The sequence below is a fragment of the Hyperolius riggenbachi genome, chromosome 2 (assembly GCF_040937935.1).
Source record: "Hyperolius riggenbachi isolate aHypRig1 chromosome 2, aHypRig1.pri, whole genome shotgun sequence".
Lineage (NCBI taxonomy): Eukaryota > Metazoa > Chordata > Amphibia > Anura > Hyperoliidae > Hyperolius > Hyperolius riggenbachi.
This window is the reverse complement of record NC_090647.1, coordinates 239,262,303-239,282,978: the sequence shown is the minus strand read 5'-3', so window position 1 is coordinate 239,282,978 and position 20,676 is coordinate 239,262,303. Positions and strand designations below refer to the sequence as shown.

At 46.3% G+C, this 20,676-nt stretch overlaps 1 protein-coding gene across 1 annotated transcript in view; it reads right to left on the bottom strand.

Moving 5' to 3' along the window:
• The window catches only part of PRPS2 (phosphoribosyl pyrophosphate synthetase 2), an 83,579-nt gene extending 72,405 nt beyond the window's left edge, over nucleotides 1-11,174 (bottom strand). The window contains exon 1 of the mRNA XM_068268366.1: nucleotides 10,659-11,174. Within this exon, the coding sequence (XP_068124467.1) occupies nucleotides 10,659-10,780 (122 nt within the window). The 5' untranslated portion in view covers nucleotides 10,781-11,174. The remainder of the gene's footprint in view (nucleotides 1-10,658) is intronic.
• Nucleotides 11,175-20,676: the final 9,502 nt, after the last annotated feature.

The following is a 20,676-nucleotide window of genomic DNA, read 5'->3' as shown; positions in this document are numbered from 1 at the left end:
ATTGCATGAGATTTTGAATACTATGAAGATTATGTAGGCAAGTGCTCATGTTACATGGTAGTGACAAAAGCAGCTAAGCCTGGATGTGTGTACCAGGTTTTATGCTGGGCATAGACGGGTCAATCCGGCGGCCGATTAGCCACCGGATCGACACCAGCCGCTTCCCCACGGATTGATTCCTGCTCGTCCCCGCCAGCGGTCCTCATCAGCCCTGCCATTGTCCACCAGCGGGGATCGAGCAGGCAGGGGTCGAGCAGCGTGATCGGACCAGCTGAATATTATCAGCTGGTCGATACACGGTACAGAAACGTACCGTGTATCCCAAGCATTATGCTGGGCATAGACAGGTCGTTCCGGCGGCCGATTAGCCGCCGGATCAACTTCAGCCGCGTCCCCGCGGATCGATTCCTGCTCGTCCCCGCCGGTGGTCCTTATCAGCCGCTCGATTCCCTGCCATTGTCCGCTGGCGGGGATCGAGCGGGCGACGGTCGAGCGGCTTGATCGAGCCAGCTGATTATTATCAGCTGGTCGATACACGGTACAGAAACGTACCGTGTATCCCCAGCATTAGACTTGTACTAGACCAAGATCACTTCAGGGTTATAAATACTGCAGAGTGTATAAAAAGGTCAGCCTGTAAGAAGCAGAGTAAGTAAAACAAGCTGCTGTTGCATGGTAAAATGCATAAACATAAAAAAGATTTAGTTACAGCATGAGCATTTAGCTAGCAGGAGGAGGAAATATAGTAATTGTAAAAATAAAGTCATGAGTATGTAGCTATACTTTATAATCACAGGATGTTGCCATGAAATCATGCACACACCAGACATCTCTCACAAACACAGCATTTGCATTCATCATCTAATGTAGCCATGGGAATCAATTACTGTAACTTAGCATTTAAGTAATGAATGAGATCAGTACAGTGCTCAGGAGCAAGTCATATGATATTACTATAACAACCTTAGTGGTGTTTCTTTGCCATTTAACAAAAGCGGTCTGATGAGTTTGTAAGGTAAACATACACCTTGCTTACACAAACAATATTTAATACAATAATTAAGCTTACTGACAGTTATACATTTTTTACACAGCCATAAAGTTGAAAAACAAATGTGATCACAGAGCAGTGGTATCCAACTGTAAGGGCTGGTTCATGGTCATTTTTTAAGCTCCACATAGCAAAGGAAGCAGATCCTAATGTAAAAAACATGGATCCGCCTGCAGAACGCAGTTTCCAAACTGGGCAGGAAATCTTATGCAATGAAAGCCTATAAAAAAGACAGTCCGTTTTCACTAGGCTAGTTGCCAATCGCTACTGCTTGGTCCCTCGTACACAGCCTGAGGACCAGCATAAGCATGGGGATCTCCACTGGGCTGCAAAAGAGCAATGTGAATTCTCAGCAACAGGGAGAATTCTCGTTGGTTCATGATGGACCAATTAAAGTTATCCCTGTTACTAGGAAGAATTGGCCAAATGCAGCCTACGGAGAGCCCCGTGCTTCTCTTGGCCTCCAGGCTGAAAATAGATGGACCAAGCGTCAGCGGGACAGGTGAGCGGCAATGCATGCGGGTGGACGTGATCAACGCGGACGAGCAGTATCAATTGTTGCAAAAACGGACGGCTTACCATTTTGCATCTGCTCTAATGTGAACCCCGCCCTACAAGGCAGGACACGTGACCAACAATGCGTACGGGTGAATGTGATCAACGCAGGACACGTGATCGTAGCAAAAGTATAAACTGCTGCAAGCGGATGTAAAATGGACAGCTTTTGGTTTCTCTTTTGCATCCGCTCTAGTGTGAACCGGGCCTAAGAAGATCATTTACAAAAGAGTTGTCCAACAAAAGGCCCTGGGGCATCACCCTGACCAATACATCATTTAACTTGAGCCCCCTTAGTCTAGGGAGCATTTTAATAATAATTAAAAAAAAAAAAAAAAAAAGTTTGCCACTTTTAAAAAACCCACTTGCCATAATTATATATATATAAAAAAAATATTGGAACAGGTTTTAGTGACCAGGCTCACAGAAGCTTTATGCTGCTTGAAAATGGACCAAATTCCACCTTTGTGGAATTCAATTGGTCTATTTTCATCTTTATCATCGGCTTGCCGCCTCATCCTCCTCCTATGCTGTAAGCAGAGTTGCGCAGCCCAGCATCCCCCCGCCATGCCCCACCCGGATACTTTTTCATGCCACCCAGCTGGAAAGATATTCGGGCGAGATCACTGTTCACGCTATATAGAATTTGCATAGTCCTGCATCAATTCAGAATTATCTGAATCTCCTTGACCATCCCCAGCACAGAATTAACATATTACAATTACACAAAAGTGGCAATCCGAGATCATTTCAGCTAGTGTAACGGTCTGCCACTCTAGACCATTTGTTCTAGCGGAGACCGACCACTGATAAGTTGCAGTATGTGGCCCACTGAAGGGTATTTGTGTAGAACAATCAAACTTTAATGTCCTAAGGAGATGGTCAGTGCAAGGTGGTGATCTCCATGGGCCCTCAAAACTACTAATCAGGTCTGATCACCATATTATAAAAGTGGCTAAGAACATAAACGTGGTGATCCATTGCCTCTAGATGTGGGGATAAAAAAAAAAAAAAAAGTGCTGCTATTTCTGAATGTCACTTTTTTCTGATTACCAGCATGTTTGGCTGTATTTTTCCGCAAGTCCATTCAAGTATTATTCAGGTGAATAAATTCAAACTTATTCTATTGTACTGCACATTGCCTGTCGCAAAAATCTTAAAATTTAAGTAAACCTATACAGATAAGAAGTGCATTTCTCCCAGAGTAAAATGAGCCATACATTACTTTTCCCCTATGTTGCTGTCACTTACAGTAAGTAGTAGAAACCTGACAGAACCGACAGGTTTTGGACTAGCCCACTCCTCATGGGGGATTATCAGGGATTTCTTTTATTTTCAAAAACTCTTAGGCCTAGTGCACACCAAAAACCGCTAGCAGATCCGCAAAAATGCTAGCAGATTTTGAAACGCTTTTTCTTATTTTTCTGCAGCGTTTCAGCTAGCATTTTGCGGTTTTGTGTAGCGGTTTTGGTATAGTAGATTTCATGTATTGTTACAGTAAAGCTGTTACTGAACAGCTACTGTAACAAAAAACGCCTGGCAAACCGCTCTGAAGTGCCGTTTCTCAGAACGGTTTGCGTTTTTCCTATACTTAACATTGAGGCAGAAACGCATCCGCAATCCAAAATCTGCAGCAGCCCGGGAGTATGCGTTTCTGCAAAACGCCTCCCGCTCTGGTGTGCACCAGCCCATTGAAATACATTACCCTAGCGGATCCGCACCCGCAAGCAGATCGCAAACCGCAGCGGAAACGCTCCGGTGTGCACTAGGCCTTAGTGAATGGCAGTTGCTCCGTCCAAAAAAGTGAACGGTGAGCAGGGAGGACGGCCAGCAACTTTATATAAATCTTTTTCAGGGAGTGTCTTTATAAAGAATAAAGGCCATGCTGAGCATACCCTGTGGAGAGATGGACTAGCCCAAAACGTGTTGGTTCTGTCCGATTTCTTCTACCTACTGTAAGTGACAGCAACATAGGAGAGAAGTAATTTATGGCTCATTTTAGTCTGGAAAAAATGCACTTAAAATTTATAATATAGATATATATATATATATATATATATATATAAACACATCCAAATTAGAAGATTTTTGGAACAGTGGTCCTTGCTGGCACTGTTTAAGCATACTGTTCCATCTTGGTAATAACACCTGATGCAGGACATAAGTCACCAATGATACATGGATATAAAATGGGGACATCAGTAGCAAACTATGAAATAGGTGGGTTATGGGGCCGTCCAGAATGCATGAAATGATCTAACCAAATAGCAAAATCAATAGATGTATGTTCACCTTTAGTCACCCGTGCCACGGCAGCAGACACCCAATTTCCTGTGACATTGACACTTCAGCATCCTTTTGTCTGATCTGGAAAGTTAGAGGACTTTCGGGCCAATAATCTAGTATGTGTATAGGTGTCCTCCGACGTCCCATAAAGAACATGCGTGTAAGATCTTTATCAACAGCGATGCACAACCGCCCAAGCCTGCTGTTCCCCTCCATACCCAGCTCACCAGAAGCCACTCTGATGTTCCTACACCCTCTCCATAGATAGCTAAACATGTATTGCTAGTGATGAGCACAACTCTCAGCCTTAAACTGTCGCCCAAGGGAAACATGTTCCGATCCCTGTGGACGAGAGCAACTGTGCACGTGTAAGAAGCACAAAAGATGACAGTATGAAGTCATCCTGCACTATTCCTCGTCCGAACAGAATTTGTATTTTATTTTTGGTTATGGAACTTTTAACAAGATCCCTGTTTTTAGAATCTTTCCACACAGTGTAAGCACTATGCCAGTTTACTTTACCAGAAAAAAAAGCTGAATGTCTGCTGAACAAGAGCTGCATGTAGACACACTACTGCCCCAAGAATACTAAAGCATGGTACACACATGCAATTATTGGCCATTGATTGCCCAATGTTACCACCTCCATGTGGCATGAGGGTTTACCTATACAATCTGCTCAAAGTATTCACTATCTGTTCACCCTCATACTACATGGAGGTGCTAAAATTGGTCAGTGAATGGCCAATCATATTTGAAAGTGTGTACCAGGCTTAACTCTTCAGGGTCCAGTTTTGTCCACTATGTGTAAAGTTGGGGAAATAATTACATACCTTGACAGGTTCTTAATGTATTGCAACACGTCAGTTGGAATAAAGCAGCTACTACTTACTGTACTGATTATTGATCTGGTCACATGATGAGTTTTCTTCTTTAAACTAGTGCCATAAAGAAGGAAGTTCTGCATGTGCAGACAACCTTCAACTTCAAGCTTGGAATGGGGCAAAGTTTTCAGGCTGCTGCACCCTGTCAGTCAGTTGGTTTTCTCTCTGCTTACGCTTGGGCATTAAAGCTAACTTCAGGATGTGTTATATCAGTATTAAGCAGTTCTAGACGCAGCAACTTTCACTTTCTAAACCACGCAAGCATGTCTGTCTGAGATAAAGAAGACTTACCAGCTGATTACAATCAACACTTGATGGCTGTCCTACTTGCACCCAGGAAGAAGGGTTTAAAATGTCCTATCATAAACCCCAAAAGTGCATTTTTTATTCATCAGAAAATATAAAAAATAATGAACCAAATATAAATTTAAAAATGAGGCCCTGGGTTGATGTTTTTAGACATGAATAGTTAATGGAAAGTTAATAAGTGGCCATTTTTCAGGCAGTGGATAGACAGCCACATAAGCTTCTCATGACATTGATCAGTAAAAAGTTAAAGCATGCAGTGGTACCATCGGTTCTCAATTCTGATTACCGTAAACCATTATTCCACACTATGGAACTTTATAGGGGAGAATGGCGGCCACTAGACACTAGGAAACTGTGGAGGGGTTGGAGGGGTGCCATTAGACACTAGGGCGGTTTTTGTAATGGTAGAAGGTGGCCAAATAGACATTGAGGTTGGCCCTTGACTATGTCCCAGTGTTCAATTTCAGGGCACTTTGTATTCAAGTTTGACACCCCAGCCGTAAATGAAGCAGAAATTAAAACCAATTGCTGCTCTCTAATCAATCCCCAAATCATGTTAGATCAGACTCCAGTGGTGCAGTGTGAGTGGTGTTCCCATCCATGTGTATAGGTGCGTACACACGCACTACAAGACTAAACGACGGGTCCGCCGGACCCTCCTGCTGGGCGGTCTTTAGCCGACAGTATGCGCGTGTGTACGTGCTGTAGGTGGACTGATAAGGCTGTTTCTGAACGATCCGCTAAGTGGATCGGTCAGAAACAGCCTCATCAGTCCACCAACAGCACGTACACACACGCATACTGTCAGCTATAGACCACCCAGCGGGAGGGTCCGGCAGACCAGTCGTTTCCTTTTGTAGTGCGTGTGTACGCACCCTATGGCATTGGACAGTACAGAACTAGTGGTGGCAGTAATGCAATTACTATATATGAAAAGATTTCTGCTGAAAGATTGTCCAATATCTAATGCTGGGAATATACTAGTTTGAGGTGATTAGATGGTTCGATAGATAATTTCCGACATGTCAGATCTCCCTTTCGATCCTTTTGTTGCTCGATTTCTGATAGAAGTGAATGGAAAAAGAAAAGAGAAACGAGCGGAAGATAAGAGAATCGCCTGCAGGATCGAGCGCCAGTAACAAATCGTGTATTCCCAGCATTATGGCGCAAATTGGCAGAACAGGTAACTAATCTGGAAAGGGTCGATAAAGGTGGTCATCAACAGAACATCAATCGTTTCCACGGTAATTAATCAGAAACTATCTCACCAATATGATCAGATTGATGGGATCAATCCAAAAAACAGATTGAATAAAAAAAAAAAATAAAAAAAAAAAAAAAAAGTGTGCATCTGAACGACAGTGAGTGGGAGGACCGCTGTAAGGCACCCGAAATGTTTTCTGTGAGCAGTGGTCATTCTTCCAGTCAGACTTATCTGCCTGCTAGCCACTGTTTTTGTAAGCAATGCTGCATTTTAAGCAGGAAATACTTGCTGTACTTGTATCGCCTGGGGGAAAACCCTTCAGGCACGGGTCTCGCTTGTGTTTTCTGCAATGCGGGCACACACACACACAATGCTTCCAAATTCACATTTGCAGCGCACTGAGAGCAATGTGCAGTATTCTGCAGCGGAGGGGGGGGAAATGAAAGAAGGGAAGAAACTGCAGCTTTTTATTGAACAACGCGTACGATTCCCTGTGCCAAGAATGCAGACTCGTCCAGTAAACTGTGACCCCTACATCAGATGCACATAAGAGTGTAGTTAAACAATGTTTCAAATGTAGGATGCAGCTCTGTTACCAAGCTTGCAAAACCTGATTTTAAGCATTTTAAGCAGAAGCTGTACAATACACCAGGTGGTAGCCCTCTAGCAGGAATATATTTTTATTTTAAACGCAGGGAGAGCAATGCCCGAATGGCTAGCACTCTTGCCTTGTAACAGGTTCATATATGTCACCAAAAATATCGGCGCAGCCTACATGTTCTCCTGCATCCCAAAAAATTACTGATAAATTGGTTACCCAAAAACTGGCCTTAGATTATGATAGAGACATTAGATCTTGCGCTCCTTGTTACATCAATTCTTCAAAGCACTCTGAAATGCTGCAAAAGATGTCAAAGCTATAGAAGTAAACAGAAAGAGAAAGAAAAAAAGAGTAATATCTGATTCACAAATGATCTACTGTAATCTCATCTGACAGTTCCACGTATTAAAAATCCCTTGGCTACATTTCCCTGCTAGGTTTTGCAGCAGTCTCCTCCTGCTCATCTTCTCCCTCTCCATATGACAGAATTTTCTGCTTGCATGTCTATGCAGTACATGCAAGCATGTCTGTGCAGTACTCTTCAATAATCTGGCATTTTAGGTGATAAATGTCTAAACTGTATACAACTAAGGCCTGGAACCCACTGAAAAGCACAAAGCACTAATGCAATCGCTAGAGGTTTGTGATCGTATTTTGCACGCGATTTTGGGAGCGATTTCCCTGCGCTTATTATAGAATACATTAGGATGGAAATGCTCCCAAAATGCTGCATGTCCTGCGACTGCAATTTCCTTAATCGCAATTGCTTTAGTAGAATCGGTCCCATCCATTTAGCATTGGCAGAGCATTGAGGGAAATCACTAGCGATTGAAAGCGCTCCCTAAACGCTCAAAAAAAACCTCTAGTGGGTTCCAGGCCTAAGACATTTTTACTAAAGCCTCATACACACGCTTGATTACAGTTGGCTGAAGAGGCCGATAACCCCCTCAGCTGATAATCAGGCATGTGAATGGCAGCCCCCGACCCCAAGAGACTCAGACGAGTCTTTTGATCTCTCATTCCCCACTCCGTTGTCCCTCCACCCCCGTATCCTAACAGAACGCGTTGTCAGCTACACAGCCGACTTTGCGTCTGTACAGGCCTGCCCAGAGATGGGCGACATCTATTACAGGTCTGCACACCTTAAAGAGACCCTGTAACAAAAAAAACTCACCTCGGGAGGAGGAAGCCTCAGGGTCCCAATGAGGCTCCCCCCACTCCTGTAGCTGCAGGCAGTCCAGTGCTGGTTCGCCCGAAGAGTCCCGGAATCCTCCCTCAACAAGCGCTGATTTATTTACCTCTCCTGGCTCCAGCGGGGGGCGCTGTTGCAGCTCTCCACACGGAGATAAGTGAAAATAGCCGATCTCCGTTGGGTCCGCTCTACTGCGCAGGCGACTTGCGCCTGCGCAGTAGAGTGGCCAGACAGCGATCGGCTATTTCCACCTATCTCCGAGGCGGAGAGCCGATACTGCGCCGGGGAGGTAAATATTTACATTGCCGCCGTTCCGGGAGGATTTTAGCCACCGTGGGACCAAGGACGGGGGAAGCCTCAATAGGATACGGAGGCTTCCCCCACCTGAGGCGAGTACCCCCCAGGGGAGGTTTTCTTCGTTACAGGTTTTCTTTAAGTGTTGTGAAGGCACCCACCATTTAATAGATCAGTAATCAGCTTGTTCCTTCATCAGCTGGGTTGGATATTATTATTAATATTTATATAGCACAGACATCTTCTGCTATGCTGTACAGAGTATATATAGTTTTGTCTCTGACTGTCCCTCAGAGGAGCTCACAATCTAATCCTTACCGTAGTCTATGTATGTTTCATGTAGTGTATGTATCAGTCTAGGGCCAATTAACGTATCTATATGTTTTTGGGATGTGGGAGGAAACCGGATGGTCAGACTAAGGGCTCGTTCACATGGCCATGCGGTCGGAAAGCAACGCGCATGATCCCATGCCATCTACACAGCTATGCTGCTGATCCTATTCCCTACAGTGAATGGGTCGGGTCAGTGCAGCGCTTTCCGCAAACTGCATGCAGCAGTGCGATAGCGCATCGCATATGATGTGAGCTGCAAAAGTGCTGTCTATGCACTTTTGCCGTTCTTGCGTGTCGCACATCATACGCGTTGCTGAAATGCGCATGGCAGCACGTATGATGTGAATGAGGCCTAAGTTGGATGTGCACCTGCAGGCTTCACATGTTGCATAATAAATACCCATTGGTAATATTTTGTCTCTACCTTGTTAACATTTTAGTAAAACAAAAATGTATCATTGAATAAAAATAAAAAATACATTATAAAATCCCCTTTCAAATCCATGACCTCCTTTACAAATGAAAGACGTAAGAACAATCTTCACAAAACCAAACACTACTGAGAACAGAGACTTTAGAAATGTAAATAATGCAGTCAACAGGATGCCTAGCTTGAATGGCCACAAATCAGCAGGTTAGAAAGACAAAACTACACACAGTAGTGCTTGCTCTTCCTCTCCATGCCCTGCGGGAGTAAGCACATGAATTCCAGCATTAGCCAGCCTCAGTCTGGATCTAAACAGTACAGGCATGGTCTAAGCAGCACTTTCCATAACAAATGAAATATAATAGAATTAAGCTACAGGAAGGACAAGTAATAATTTGAATGTGATTAACTTTTATCTCCTGAACTTATTTTGGCGTGCAATGTTTCTGAAGACCTCATTTATGATATGAAAGTGGACTGCGATTTTTCTAAAATAGGTCTCCCAATGACGGCATGGGCAGGGACACACTAGGGACACTTTTACATCGCTTTTCGATCGCCTGCGAATCCTGCACTTGCGGATCCTCACTTTCACGGTTCCAGAAACAAGCTAACCGGAAGACAGTTTATGTGCCATTGTTGAATTCAAATATGTGCCATCAGGGATTGCTCCTTTTTGGACAACTGTGGTCTAGGGTGTGAATGGAGTTTTAGCATAAGTAATCAGATTAGGAAAGTGAATGAACCAACAGATAAATCAAACAGTCAATTAGTAGTTTGTATCTGAATCTGATAAGCCCTGTGCAAAGATATAGCAGAGTACCCTGTTAAATATAGTACTGTAGATTACAAAATCAAGGGGAAAGTCACCTTAGTTGTTAAATTCTTCTTGTGACACAGTGCAATGCATTGCTACAAGACAGTGGGCAAGAATCTCAAAGCATACCGAATTCTCTACAAATTCAAATCTATGGTGGTCGGTGAAGACCATTATGTCTGATCAAGCATTGTCAGAAAAAAAAAATGTTCTGTAGAGAACATTGTAAATATCAGTCACTTTGCCCCGATTTCCGGGGACACTAGAAATTTGCTCTCCTGGATGCTGCTCATACAGCATGCAATCTTGATTGTACCATCCATATCTATGTAATATGAGATCCAACAGATAATACTTTGAACTGGTTCTTTAGTGAAGCTCTCATACTACCAAGAAGTTGTAAGATTAGACAAGATTCAATCAATATTGAGATTATTGCTGACATAATATAATCAATATTGCATGGCGTATAGCTAGCGATAAAACAGGTGCTGCTAAACAGTGTCCATGCAGATGGAAGGAGCTCTCCTAAGCAACTAAGGGAAAATGAAATGTGAGTTGATTCATCACTGCTGACCCTGCTGAGTTTCCACAGTGACTGGGGCATGCTATGAGTCATTACAACGCATGATGATGCAATGAATGTTATGGAGGAAGATGGAGAGCTGGCTGACCGGCCAGCACACGTGTCCCGCCTTCACCCACCTGGTCTCCTGGTTGCTGAACTTCTTAGTCACCACCTTGCCCAGCTCCAGGCCGAGGCGATCCGCCACTTTCTGCGAGAGGTCCTGGTGGGAGCTTCCGCTGAAGAGCACGATATTGGGCATGGCGACCGGCAGAAGGACACTCTCTTGGATGGAGAAGGAGGAAAGGCTGAGTCTGGCCACGCCGAGACCAGGAGGAGGGGAGGGAGAATCCGGGAAGGGTGCGGACGGGAGAGAAGAGTGGATAAATAACAGAATGATAGGAATACTATGCCTGCTGCCCTTCTGCTGGTGCGCAGCTCAGAGTCATGTGGCTGCCGGGGAGGGAAGCAGCTGCGGGAGGGAAGAGACGCGCGCTGGGAAGGAAGTGATGGAGGTGGCCGGAGCTCCCCCCTCCTCTGTGCATGGTGGTTCAGTCTCCTCCCCCATGCTGCCGTCTGTCTAGCCGCTCGCTGCTGTTATCAGGCATGAATGGGAGAGGAGGCGACCTGTAGCTTGCTGTGAGCGGCGGGATGTCATTATCGCCTGCCTCACAGACGCTGCAGATCATCATGTGGGAACAGACCTACCACTGTTGTAGAACGTTCTACAGACGGTTTTGGGGCCCGATGCAGTTGCCATAGATACAAATGTTACAATTTCCAGGTTAAGGCCCAACTCGTTCCAAATCTATCTGAATTGTGGACCTCTGCATAGGGCCCAGTTCTGATAGAATGTTACCAGTTCACATTTTTAAAGAGAAACTAGTTTTACTTACTACAGTAGGGGTCCCCAAACTTTTTTGGTCAAGGACTGGTGACAACATACTTCAGACTGCTGGGGGGCCGGAGCATGCATAAAATGATGTAGAAAAACATAACATTGAGCATAGGTATTGTAGACAGTGCCTATTATGATGGGCAGCTCTCTTGTTTCCCATTTAACCAGAGCAGATTTTATGCCCCTAACACAGCATGTGCAGATAGAATGCCCTCCAACACAGCATGTGGAGATAGTATGTCTACAACACAGCATGTTCAGATAGTATGCCACCAACACAGCATGTGCAGATAGTATGCCCTCTAACACAGCATGTGGAGATAGTATGCCACCAACACAGCATGTGCAGATAGTATGCCCTCCAACACAGCATCTGGAGATAGTATGCCACCAACACAGCATGCGCAGATAGTATGCCCTCTAACACAGCATGTGCAGATAGTATGCCCTCCAGCACAGCAAGTGCAGATAGTATGCCCTCCAACACAGCATGTGCAGATAGTATGCCCTCCAACACAGCATGTGGAGATAGTATGTCTACAACACAGCATGCGCAGATAGTATGCCCTCTAACACAGCATGTGCAGATAGTATGCCCTCCAACACAGCATGTGCAGATAGTATGCCCTCCAACACAGCATGTGCAGATAGTATGCCCTCCAACACAGCATGCACAGATAGTATGCCCTCCAACACAGCATGTGGAGATAGTATGCCACCAACACAGCATGTGCAGATAGTATGCCCTCCAACACAGCATGTGGAGATAGTATGCCCTCCAACACAGCATGCGCAGATAGTATGCCACCAACACAGCATGCGCAGATAGTATGCCCTCTAACACAGCATGTGCAGATAGTATGCCCTCCAACACAGCATGTGGAGATAGTATGCCACCAACACAGCATGTGCAGATAGTATGCCCTCCAACACAGCATGTGGAGATAGTATGCCCTCCAACACAGCATGTGGAGATAGTATGCCACCAACACAGCATGCGCAGATAGTATGCCCTCTAACACAGCATGTGCAGATAGTATGCCCTCCAACACAGCATGTGGAGATAGTATGCCACCAACACAGCATGTGCAGATAGTATGCCCTCCAACACAGCATGCGGAGATAGTATGCCCTCCAACACAGCATGCGCAGATAGTATGCCACCAACACAGCATGCGCAGATAGTATGCCCTCTAACACAGCATGTGCAGATAGTATGCCCTCCAACACAGCATGTGGAGATAGTATGCCCTCCAACACAGCATGTGGAGATAGTATGTCTACAACACAGCATGCGCAGATAGTATGCCCTCTAACACAGCATGTGCAGATAGTATGCCCTCCAACACAGCATGTGCAGATAGTATGCCCTCCAACACAGCATGTGCAGATAGTATGCCCTCCAACACAGCATGCACAGATAGTATGCCCTCCAACACAGCATGTGGAGATAGTATGCCACCAACACAGCATGTGCAGATAGTATGCCCTCCAACACAGCATGTGGAGATAGTATGCCCTCCAACACAGCATGCGCAGATAGTATGCCACCAACACAGCATGCGCAGATAGTATGCCCTCTAACACAGCATGTGCAGATAGTATGCCCTCCAACACAGCATGTGGAGATAGTATGCCACCAACACAGCATGTGCAGATAGTATGCCCTCCAACACAGCATGTGGAGATAGTATGCCCTCCAACACAGCATGTGGAGATAGTATGCCACCAACACAGCATGCGCAGATAGTATGCCCTCTAACACAGCATGTGCAGATAGTATGCCCTCCAACACAGCATGTGGAGATAGTATGCCACCAACACAGCATGTGCAGATAGTATGCCCTCCAACACAGCATGCGGAGATAGTATGCCCTCCAACACAGCATGCGCAGATAGTATGCCACCAACACAGCATGCGCAGATAGTATGCCCTCTAACACAGCATGTGCAGATAGTATGCCCTCCAACACAGCATGTGGAGATAGTATGCCACCAACACAGCATGTGCAGATAGTATGCCCTCCAACACAGCATGTGGAGATAGTATGCCCTCCAACACAGCATGTGGACATAGTATGCCCTCCAACACAGCATGTGGAGATAGTATGCCACCAACACAGCATGTGCAGATAGTATGCCACCAACACAGCATGCGCAGATAGTATGCCCTCTAACACAGCATGTGCAGATAGTATGCCCTCCAACACAGCATGTGGAGATAGTATGCCACCAACACAGCATGTGCAGATAGTATGCCCTCCAACACAGCATGTGGAGATAGTATGCCCTCCAACACAGCATGCGCAGATAGTATGCCACCAACACAGCATGCGCAGATAGTATGCCCTCTAACACAGCATGTGCAGATAGTATGCCCTCCAACACAGCATGTGGAGATAGTATGCCACCAACACAGCATGTGCAGATAGTATGCCCTCCAACACAGCATGTGGAGATAGTATGCCCTCCAACACAGCATGCGCCGATAGTATGCCACCAACACAGCATGCGCAGATAGTATGCCCTCTAACACAGCATGTGCAGATAGTATGCTTACAACACAGCATGTGGAGATAGTATGCCCTCCAACACAGCATGTGCAGATAGTATGCCCTCCAACACAGCATGTGCAGATAGTATGCCACCAACACAGCATGCGCAGGTAGTATGCCCACTAACACAGCATGTGCAGATAGTATGCCCTCCAACACAGCATGTGGAGATAGTATGTTTACAACACAGCATGTGCAGATAGTATGCCCTCCAACACAGCATGTGCAGATAGTATGCCCTCCAACACAGCATGTGCAGATAGTATGCCACCAACACAGCATGCGCAGATAGTATGCCCTCTAACACAGCATGTGCAGATAGTATGCTTACAACACAGCATGTGCAGATAGTATGCCCTCCAACACAGCATGTGGAGATAGTATGTCTACAACACAGCATGTGCAGATAGTATGCCCTCCAACTAGGGCTGCATGATTTTAGGGAAAATCGAAATTGCGATTTTTCTCTCAGAAATGGCAATTTCAATTTTTCCCCGATTTTTTTCAAATCCTGCTTTTCGCACTGCGGGGGGAGGGAGTTGTGTTTGTTCATGGTCCGCAATGCCCGATCCGCTGTCTGTAATACCTTGCTTCTGGCCCCGCTGTGCGCGGATTGGCCAGAAGCAGTGAATATGTATAAGTGTTAATGAGCGGGGGGCAGATCCACTCGAGCGAGTGGCCGGGCACATGCAGCTTTACCAATCACTGGCTAGCGATGGAATGACGGCAGCGGTAGGCGGAGCTGTACAGAGCATACAGCTCCGCCTACCCCTGCCGTCATTCCATCGCTAGCCAGTGATTGGTAATGCTGCATGTGCCGGCCGCTCGCTCGAGTGGATCCGCCCCCCGCTCATTAACATTTATACATATTCACTGCTTCTGGCCAATCCACGCACAGCTGGGCCAGAAGCAAGGTATTACAGACAGTGGACCGAAAAACCAAAGGTACTGACAATCAGCAGATCGTCTTGCCACGAACCGCGGTTTCAGTTTTAAACCGAAAAACCGTGCAGCCCTACCTCCAACACAGCATGTGGAGATAGTATGCCACCAACACAGCATGTGCAGATAGTATGCCCTCTAACACAGCATGTGGAGATAGTATGCCCTCCAGCACAGCATGTGGAGATAGTATGCCCTCCAACACAGCATGCGCAGATAGTATGCCACCAACACAGCATGCACAGATAGTATGCCCTCTAACACAGCATGTGCAGATAGCATGCTTACAACACAGCATGTGGAGATAGTATGCCCTCCAACACAGCATGTGCAGATAGTATGCCCTCCAACACAGCATGTGCAGATAGTATGCCACCAACACAGCATGCACAGATAGTATGCCCTCCAACACAGCATGTGCAGATAGTATGCCCTCCAACACAGCATGTGCAGATAGTATGCCCTCCAGCACAGCAAGTGCAGATAGTATGCCCTCCAACACAGCATGTGCAGATAGTATGCCCTCCAACACAGCATGTGGAGATAGTATGTCTACAACACAACATGTGCAGATAGTATGCTTACAACACAGCATGTGCAGATAGTATGCCCTTCAACACAGCATGTGCAGATAGTATGACCTCCAACACAGCATGTGCAGATAGTATGCCCTCCAACACAGCATGTGCAGATAGTATGCCCTCCAACACAGCATGTGCAGATAGTATGCCCTCCAACACAGCATGTGCAGATAGTATGCCCTCCAACACAGCATGTGCAGATAGTATGCCACCAACACAGCATGTGCAGATAGTATGTCTACAACACAGCATGTGCAGATAGTATCAGGGCTGTGGAGTCGGTACAAAAATCCTCCGACTCCTCAGTTTAGGATTCCACCGACTCCTCGACTGCGACTCCTCTAATTTCCATATTACAATCTTGTTGATTGAAAGTATGTAACATGAAATTCATCTCTTAACTGCCAACGCTTAGGAATTAAAAAAAAAAACAACTGAAGTGAGAAGGATATGGAGACTGCCATATTTATTCCCTTTAGACTAAAACTAGTCCTTGATAAGAGTACTTGTAAAAGGTACAAACCGGAACAAAGAACATCTATCAGGTCCTAGGCAGTGTAACTGTGGGTACATGTAAGAATGACGTGCAGGTACTCTGCAGGAGAATGAGGAGATTCTTCCTCTATTACACATTCTTCATGCACAATCTGAACCAGGTTTATGGGTGATAGACAACACCTCTGTGTTCAGTGTTCACAACATTCTCGGTGGATTCCCTGCAGCTCTGTGGGGTAGATGTAGAAAAACATAACATTGAGCATAGGTATTGTAGACAGTGCCTATTGTGATGGTAAGCTCTCATGTTTCCCATTTAACCAGAACAGATTTTATGCCCCTAACACAGCATGTGCTGATAGAATGCCCTCCAACACAGCATGCACAGATAGTAAGCCCTCCAACACAGCATGTGCAGATAGTATGCCCTCCAACACAGCATGTGGAGATAGTATGTCTACAACACAGCATGTGCAGATAGTATGCCCTCCAACACAGCATGTGGAGATAGTATGTCTACAACACAGCATGTGCAGATAGTATGCCCTCCAACACAGCATGTGGAGATAGTATGCCACCAACACAGCATGTGGAGATAGTATGCCACCAACACAGCATGCGCAGATAGTATGCCCTCCAACACAGCATGTGCAGATAGTATGCCCTCCAACACAGCATGTGGAGATAGTATGCCACCAACACAGCATGCGCAGATAGTATGCCCTCTAACACAGCATGTGCAGATAGTATGCCCTCCAGCACAGCAAGTGCAGATAGTATGCCCTCCAACACAGCATGTGCAGATAGTATGCCCTCCAACACAGCATGTGGAGATAATATGTCTACAACACAGCATGTGCGGATAGTATGCCCTCCAACACAGCATGTGCAGATAGTATGCCCTCCAACACAGCATGCGCAGATGGTATGCCCTCCAACACAGCATGCACTGATAGTACGCCCTCTAACACAGCATGTGCAGATAGTATGCCCTCCAACACAGCATGTGGAGATAGTATGCCCTCCAACACAGCATGTGCAGATAGTATGCCCTCCAACACAGCATGTGGAGATAGTATGTCTACAACACAGCATGTGCAGATAGTATGCCCTCCAACACAGCATGTGGAGATAGTATGCCACCAACACAGCATGTGGAGATAGTATGCCACCAACACAGCATGCGCAGATAGTATGCCCTCCAACACAGCATGTGCAGATAGTATGCCCTCCAACACAGCATGTGGAGATAGTATGTCTACAACACAGCATGTGCAGATAGTATGCCCTCCAACACAGCATGTGGAGATAGTATGTCTACAACACAGCATGTGCAGATAGTATGCCCTCCAACACAGCATGTGGAGATAGTATGCCACCAACACAGCATGCGGAGATAGTATGCCACCAACACAGCATGCGCAGATAGTATGCCCTCCAACACAGCATGTGCAGATAGTATGCCCTCTAACACAGCATGTGCAGATAGTATGCCCTCCAACACAGCATGTGGAGATAGTATGCTACCAACACAGCATGCGCAAATAGTATGCCCTCTAACACAGCATGTGCAGATAGTATGCCCTCCAGCACAGCAAGTGCAGATGGTATGCCCTCCAACACAGCATGTGCAGATAGTATGCCCTCCAACACAGCATGTGGAAATAGTATGTCTACAACACAGCATGTGCAGATAGTATGCCCTCCAACACAGCATGTGCAGATAGTATGCCCTCCAACACAGCATGCGCAGATAGTATGCCCTCCAACACAGCATGTGGAGATAGTATGCCCTCCAACACAGCATGTGCAGATAGTATGCCCTCCAACACAGCATGTGGAGATAGTATGTCTACAACACAGCATGTGCAGATACTATGCCCTCCAACACAGCATGTGGAGATAGTATGCCACCAACACAGCATGCGCAGATAGTATGCCCTCCAACACAGCATGTGCAGATAGTATGCCCTCCAACACAGCATGTGGAGATAGTATGCCACCAACACAGCATGCACAGATAGTATGCCCTCTAACACAGCATGTGCAGATAGTATGCCCTCCAGCACAGCAAGTGCAGATAGTATGCCCTCTAACACAGCGTGTGCAGATGGTATGCCCTCCAACACAGCATGTGGAGATAGTATGTCTACAACACAGCATGTGCAGATAGTATGCCCTCCAACACAGCATGTGGAGATAGTATGCCACCAACACAGCATGTGGAGATAGTATGCCACCAACACAGCATGCGCAGATAGTATGCCCTCCAACACAGCATGTGCAGATAGTATGCCCTCCAACACAGCATGTGGAGATAGTATGCCACCAACACAGCATGCGCAGATAGTATGCCCTCTAACACAGCATGTGCAGATAGTATGCCCTCCAGCACAGCAAGTGCAGATAGTATGCCCTCCAACACAGCATGTGCAGATAGTATGCCCTCCAACACAGCATGTGGAGATAATATGTCTACAACACAGCATGTGCGGATAGTATGCCCTCCAACACAGCATGTGCAGATAGTATGCCCTCCAACACAGCATGCGCAGATAGTATGCCCTCCAACACAGCATGCACTGATAGTACGCCCTCTAACACAGCATGTGCAGATAGTATGCCCTCCAACACAGCATGTGGAGATAGTATGCCCTCCAACACAGCATGTGCAGATAGTATGCCCTCCAACACAGCATGTGGAGATAGTATGTCTACAACACAGCATGTGCAGATAGTATGCCCTCCAACACAGCATGTGGAGATAGTATGCCACCAACACAGCATGTGGAGATAGTATGCCACCAACACAGCATGCGCAGATAGTATGCCCTCCAACACAGCATGTGCAGATAGTATGCCCTCCAACACAGCATGTGGAGATAGTATGTCTACAACACAGCATGTGCAGATAGTATGCCCTCCAACACAGCATGTGGAGATAGTATGTCTACAACACAGCATGTGCAGATAGTATGCCCTCCAACACAGCATGTGGAGATAGTATGCCACCAACACAGCATGCGGAGATAGTATGCCACCAACACAGCATGCGCAGATAGTATGCCCTCTAACACAGCATGTGCAGATAGTATGCCCTCCAACACAGCATGTGGAGATAGTATGCTACCAACACAGCATGCGCAGATAGTATGCCCTCTAACACAGCATGTGCAGATAGTATGCCCTCCAGCACAGCAAGTGCAGATAGTATGCCCTCCAACACAGCATGTGCAGATAGTATGCCCTCCAACACAGCATGTGGAAATAGTATGTCTACAACACAGCATGTGCAGATAGTATGCCCTCCAACACAGCATGTGCAGATAGTATGCCCTCCAACACAGCATGCGCAGATAGTATGCCCTCCAACACAGCATGTGGAGATAGTATGCCCTCCAACACAGCATGTGCAGATAGTATGCCCTCCAACACAGCATGTGGAGATAGTATGTCTACAACACAGCATGTGCAGATACTATGCCCTCCAACACAGCATGTGGAGATAGTATGCCACCAACACAGCATGCGCAGATAGTATGCCCTCCAACACAGCATGTGCAGATAGTATGCCCTCCAACACAGCATGTGGAGATAGTATGCCACCAACACAGCATGCACAGATAGTATGCCCTCTAACACAGCATGTGCAGATAGTATGCCCTCCAGCACAGCAAGTGCAGATAGTATGCCCTCTAACACAGCGTGTGCAGATGGTATGCCCTCCAACACAGCATGTGGAGATAGTATGCCACCAACACAGCATGCGCAGATAGTATGCCCTCTAACACAGCATGTGCAGATAGTATGCCCTCCAGCACAGCAAGTGCAGATAGTATGCCCTCCAGCACAGCATGTGCAGATAGTATGCCCTCCAACACAGCATGTGGAGATAGTATGCCCTCCAACACAGCATGCGCAGATAGTATGCCCTCCAACACAGCATGTGCAGATAGTATGCCCTCCAACACAGCATGCGGAGATAGTATGCCCTCCAACACAGCATGCGCAGATAGTATGCCCTCCAACACAGCATGTGCAGATAGTATGCCCTCCAACACAGCATGTGGAGATAGTATGCCACTAACACAGCATGCGCAGATAGTATGCCCTCCAACACAGCATGTGCAGATAGTATGCCCTCCAACACAGCATGCGCAGATAGTATGCCCTCCAACACAGCATGCGCAGATAGTATGCCCTCCAACACAGCATGTGCAGATAGTATGCCCTCCAACACAGCATGTGGAGATAGTATGCCACCAACACAGCATGCGCAGATAGTATGCCCTCCAACACAGCATGTGCAGATAGTATGCCCTCCAACACAGCATGTGGAGATAGTATGCCACCAACACAGCATGCGCAGATAGTATGCCCTCTAACACAGAATGTGCAAATAGTATGCCCTCCAGCACAGCAAGTGCAGATAGTATGCCCTCTAACACAGTATGTGCAGATAGTATGCCCTCCAGCACAGCAAGTGCAGATAGTATGCCCTCCAACACAGCATGTGCAGATAGTATGCCCTCCAACACAGCATGTGGAGATAGTATGTCTACAACACAGCATGTGCAGATAGTATGCCCTCCAACATAGCATGTGCAGATAGTATGCCACCAACACAGCATGCGCAGATAGTATGCCCTCCAACACAGCATGTGCAGATAGTATGCCCTCCAACACA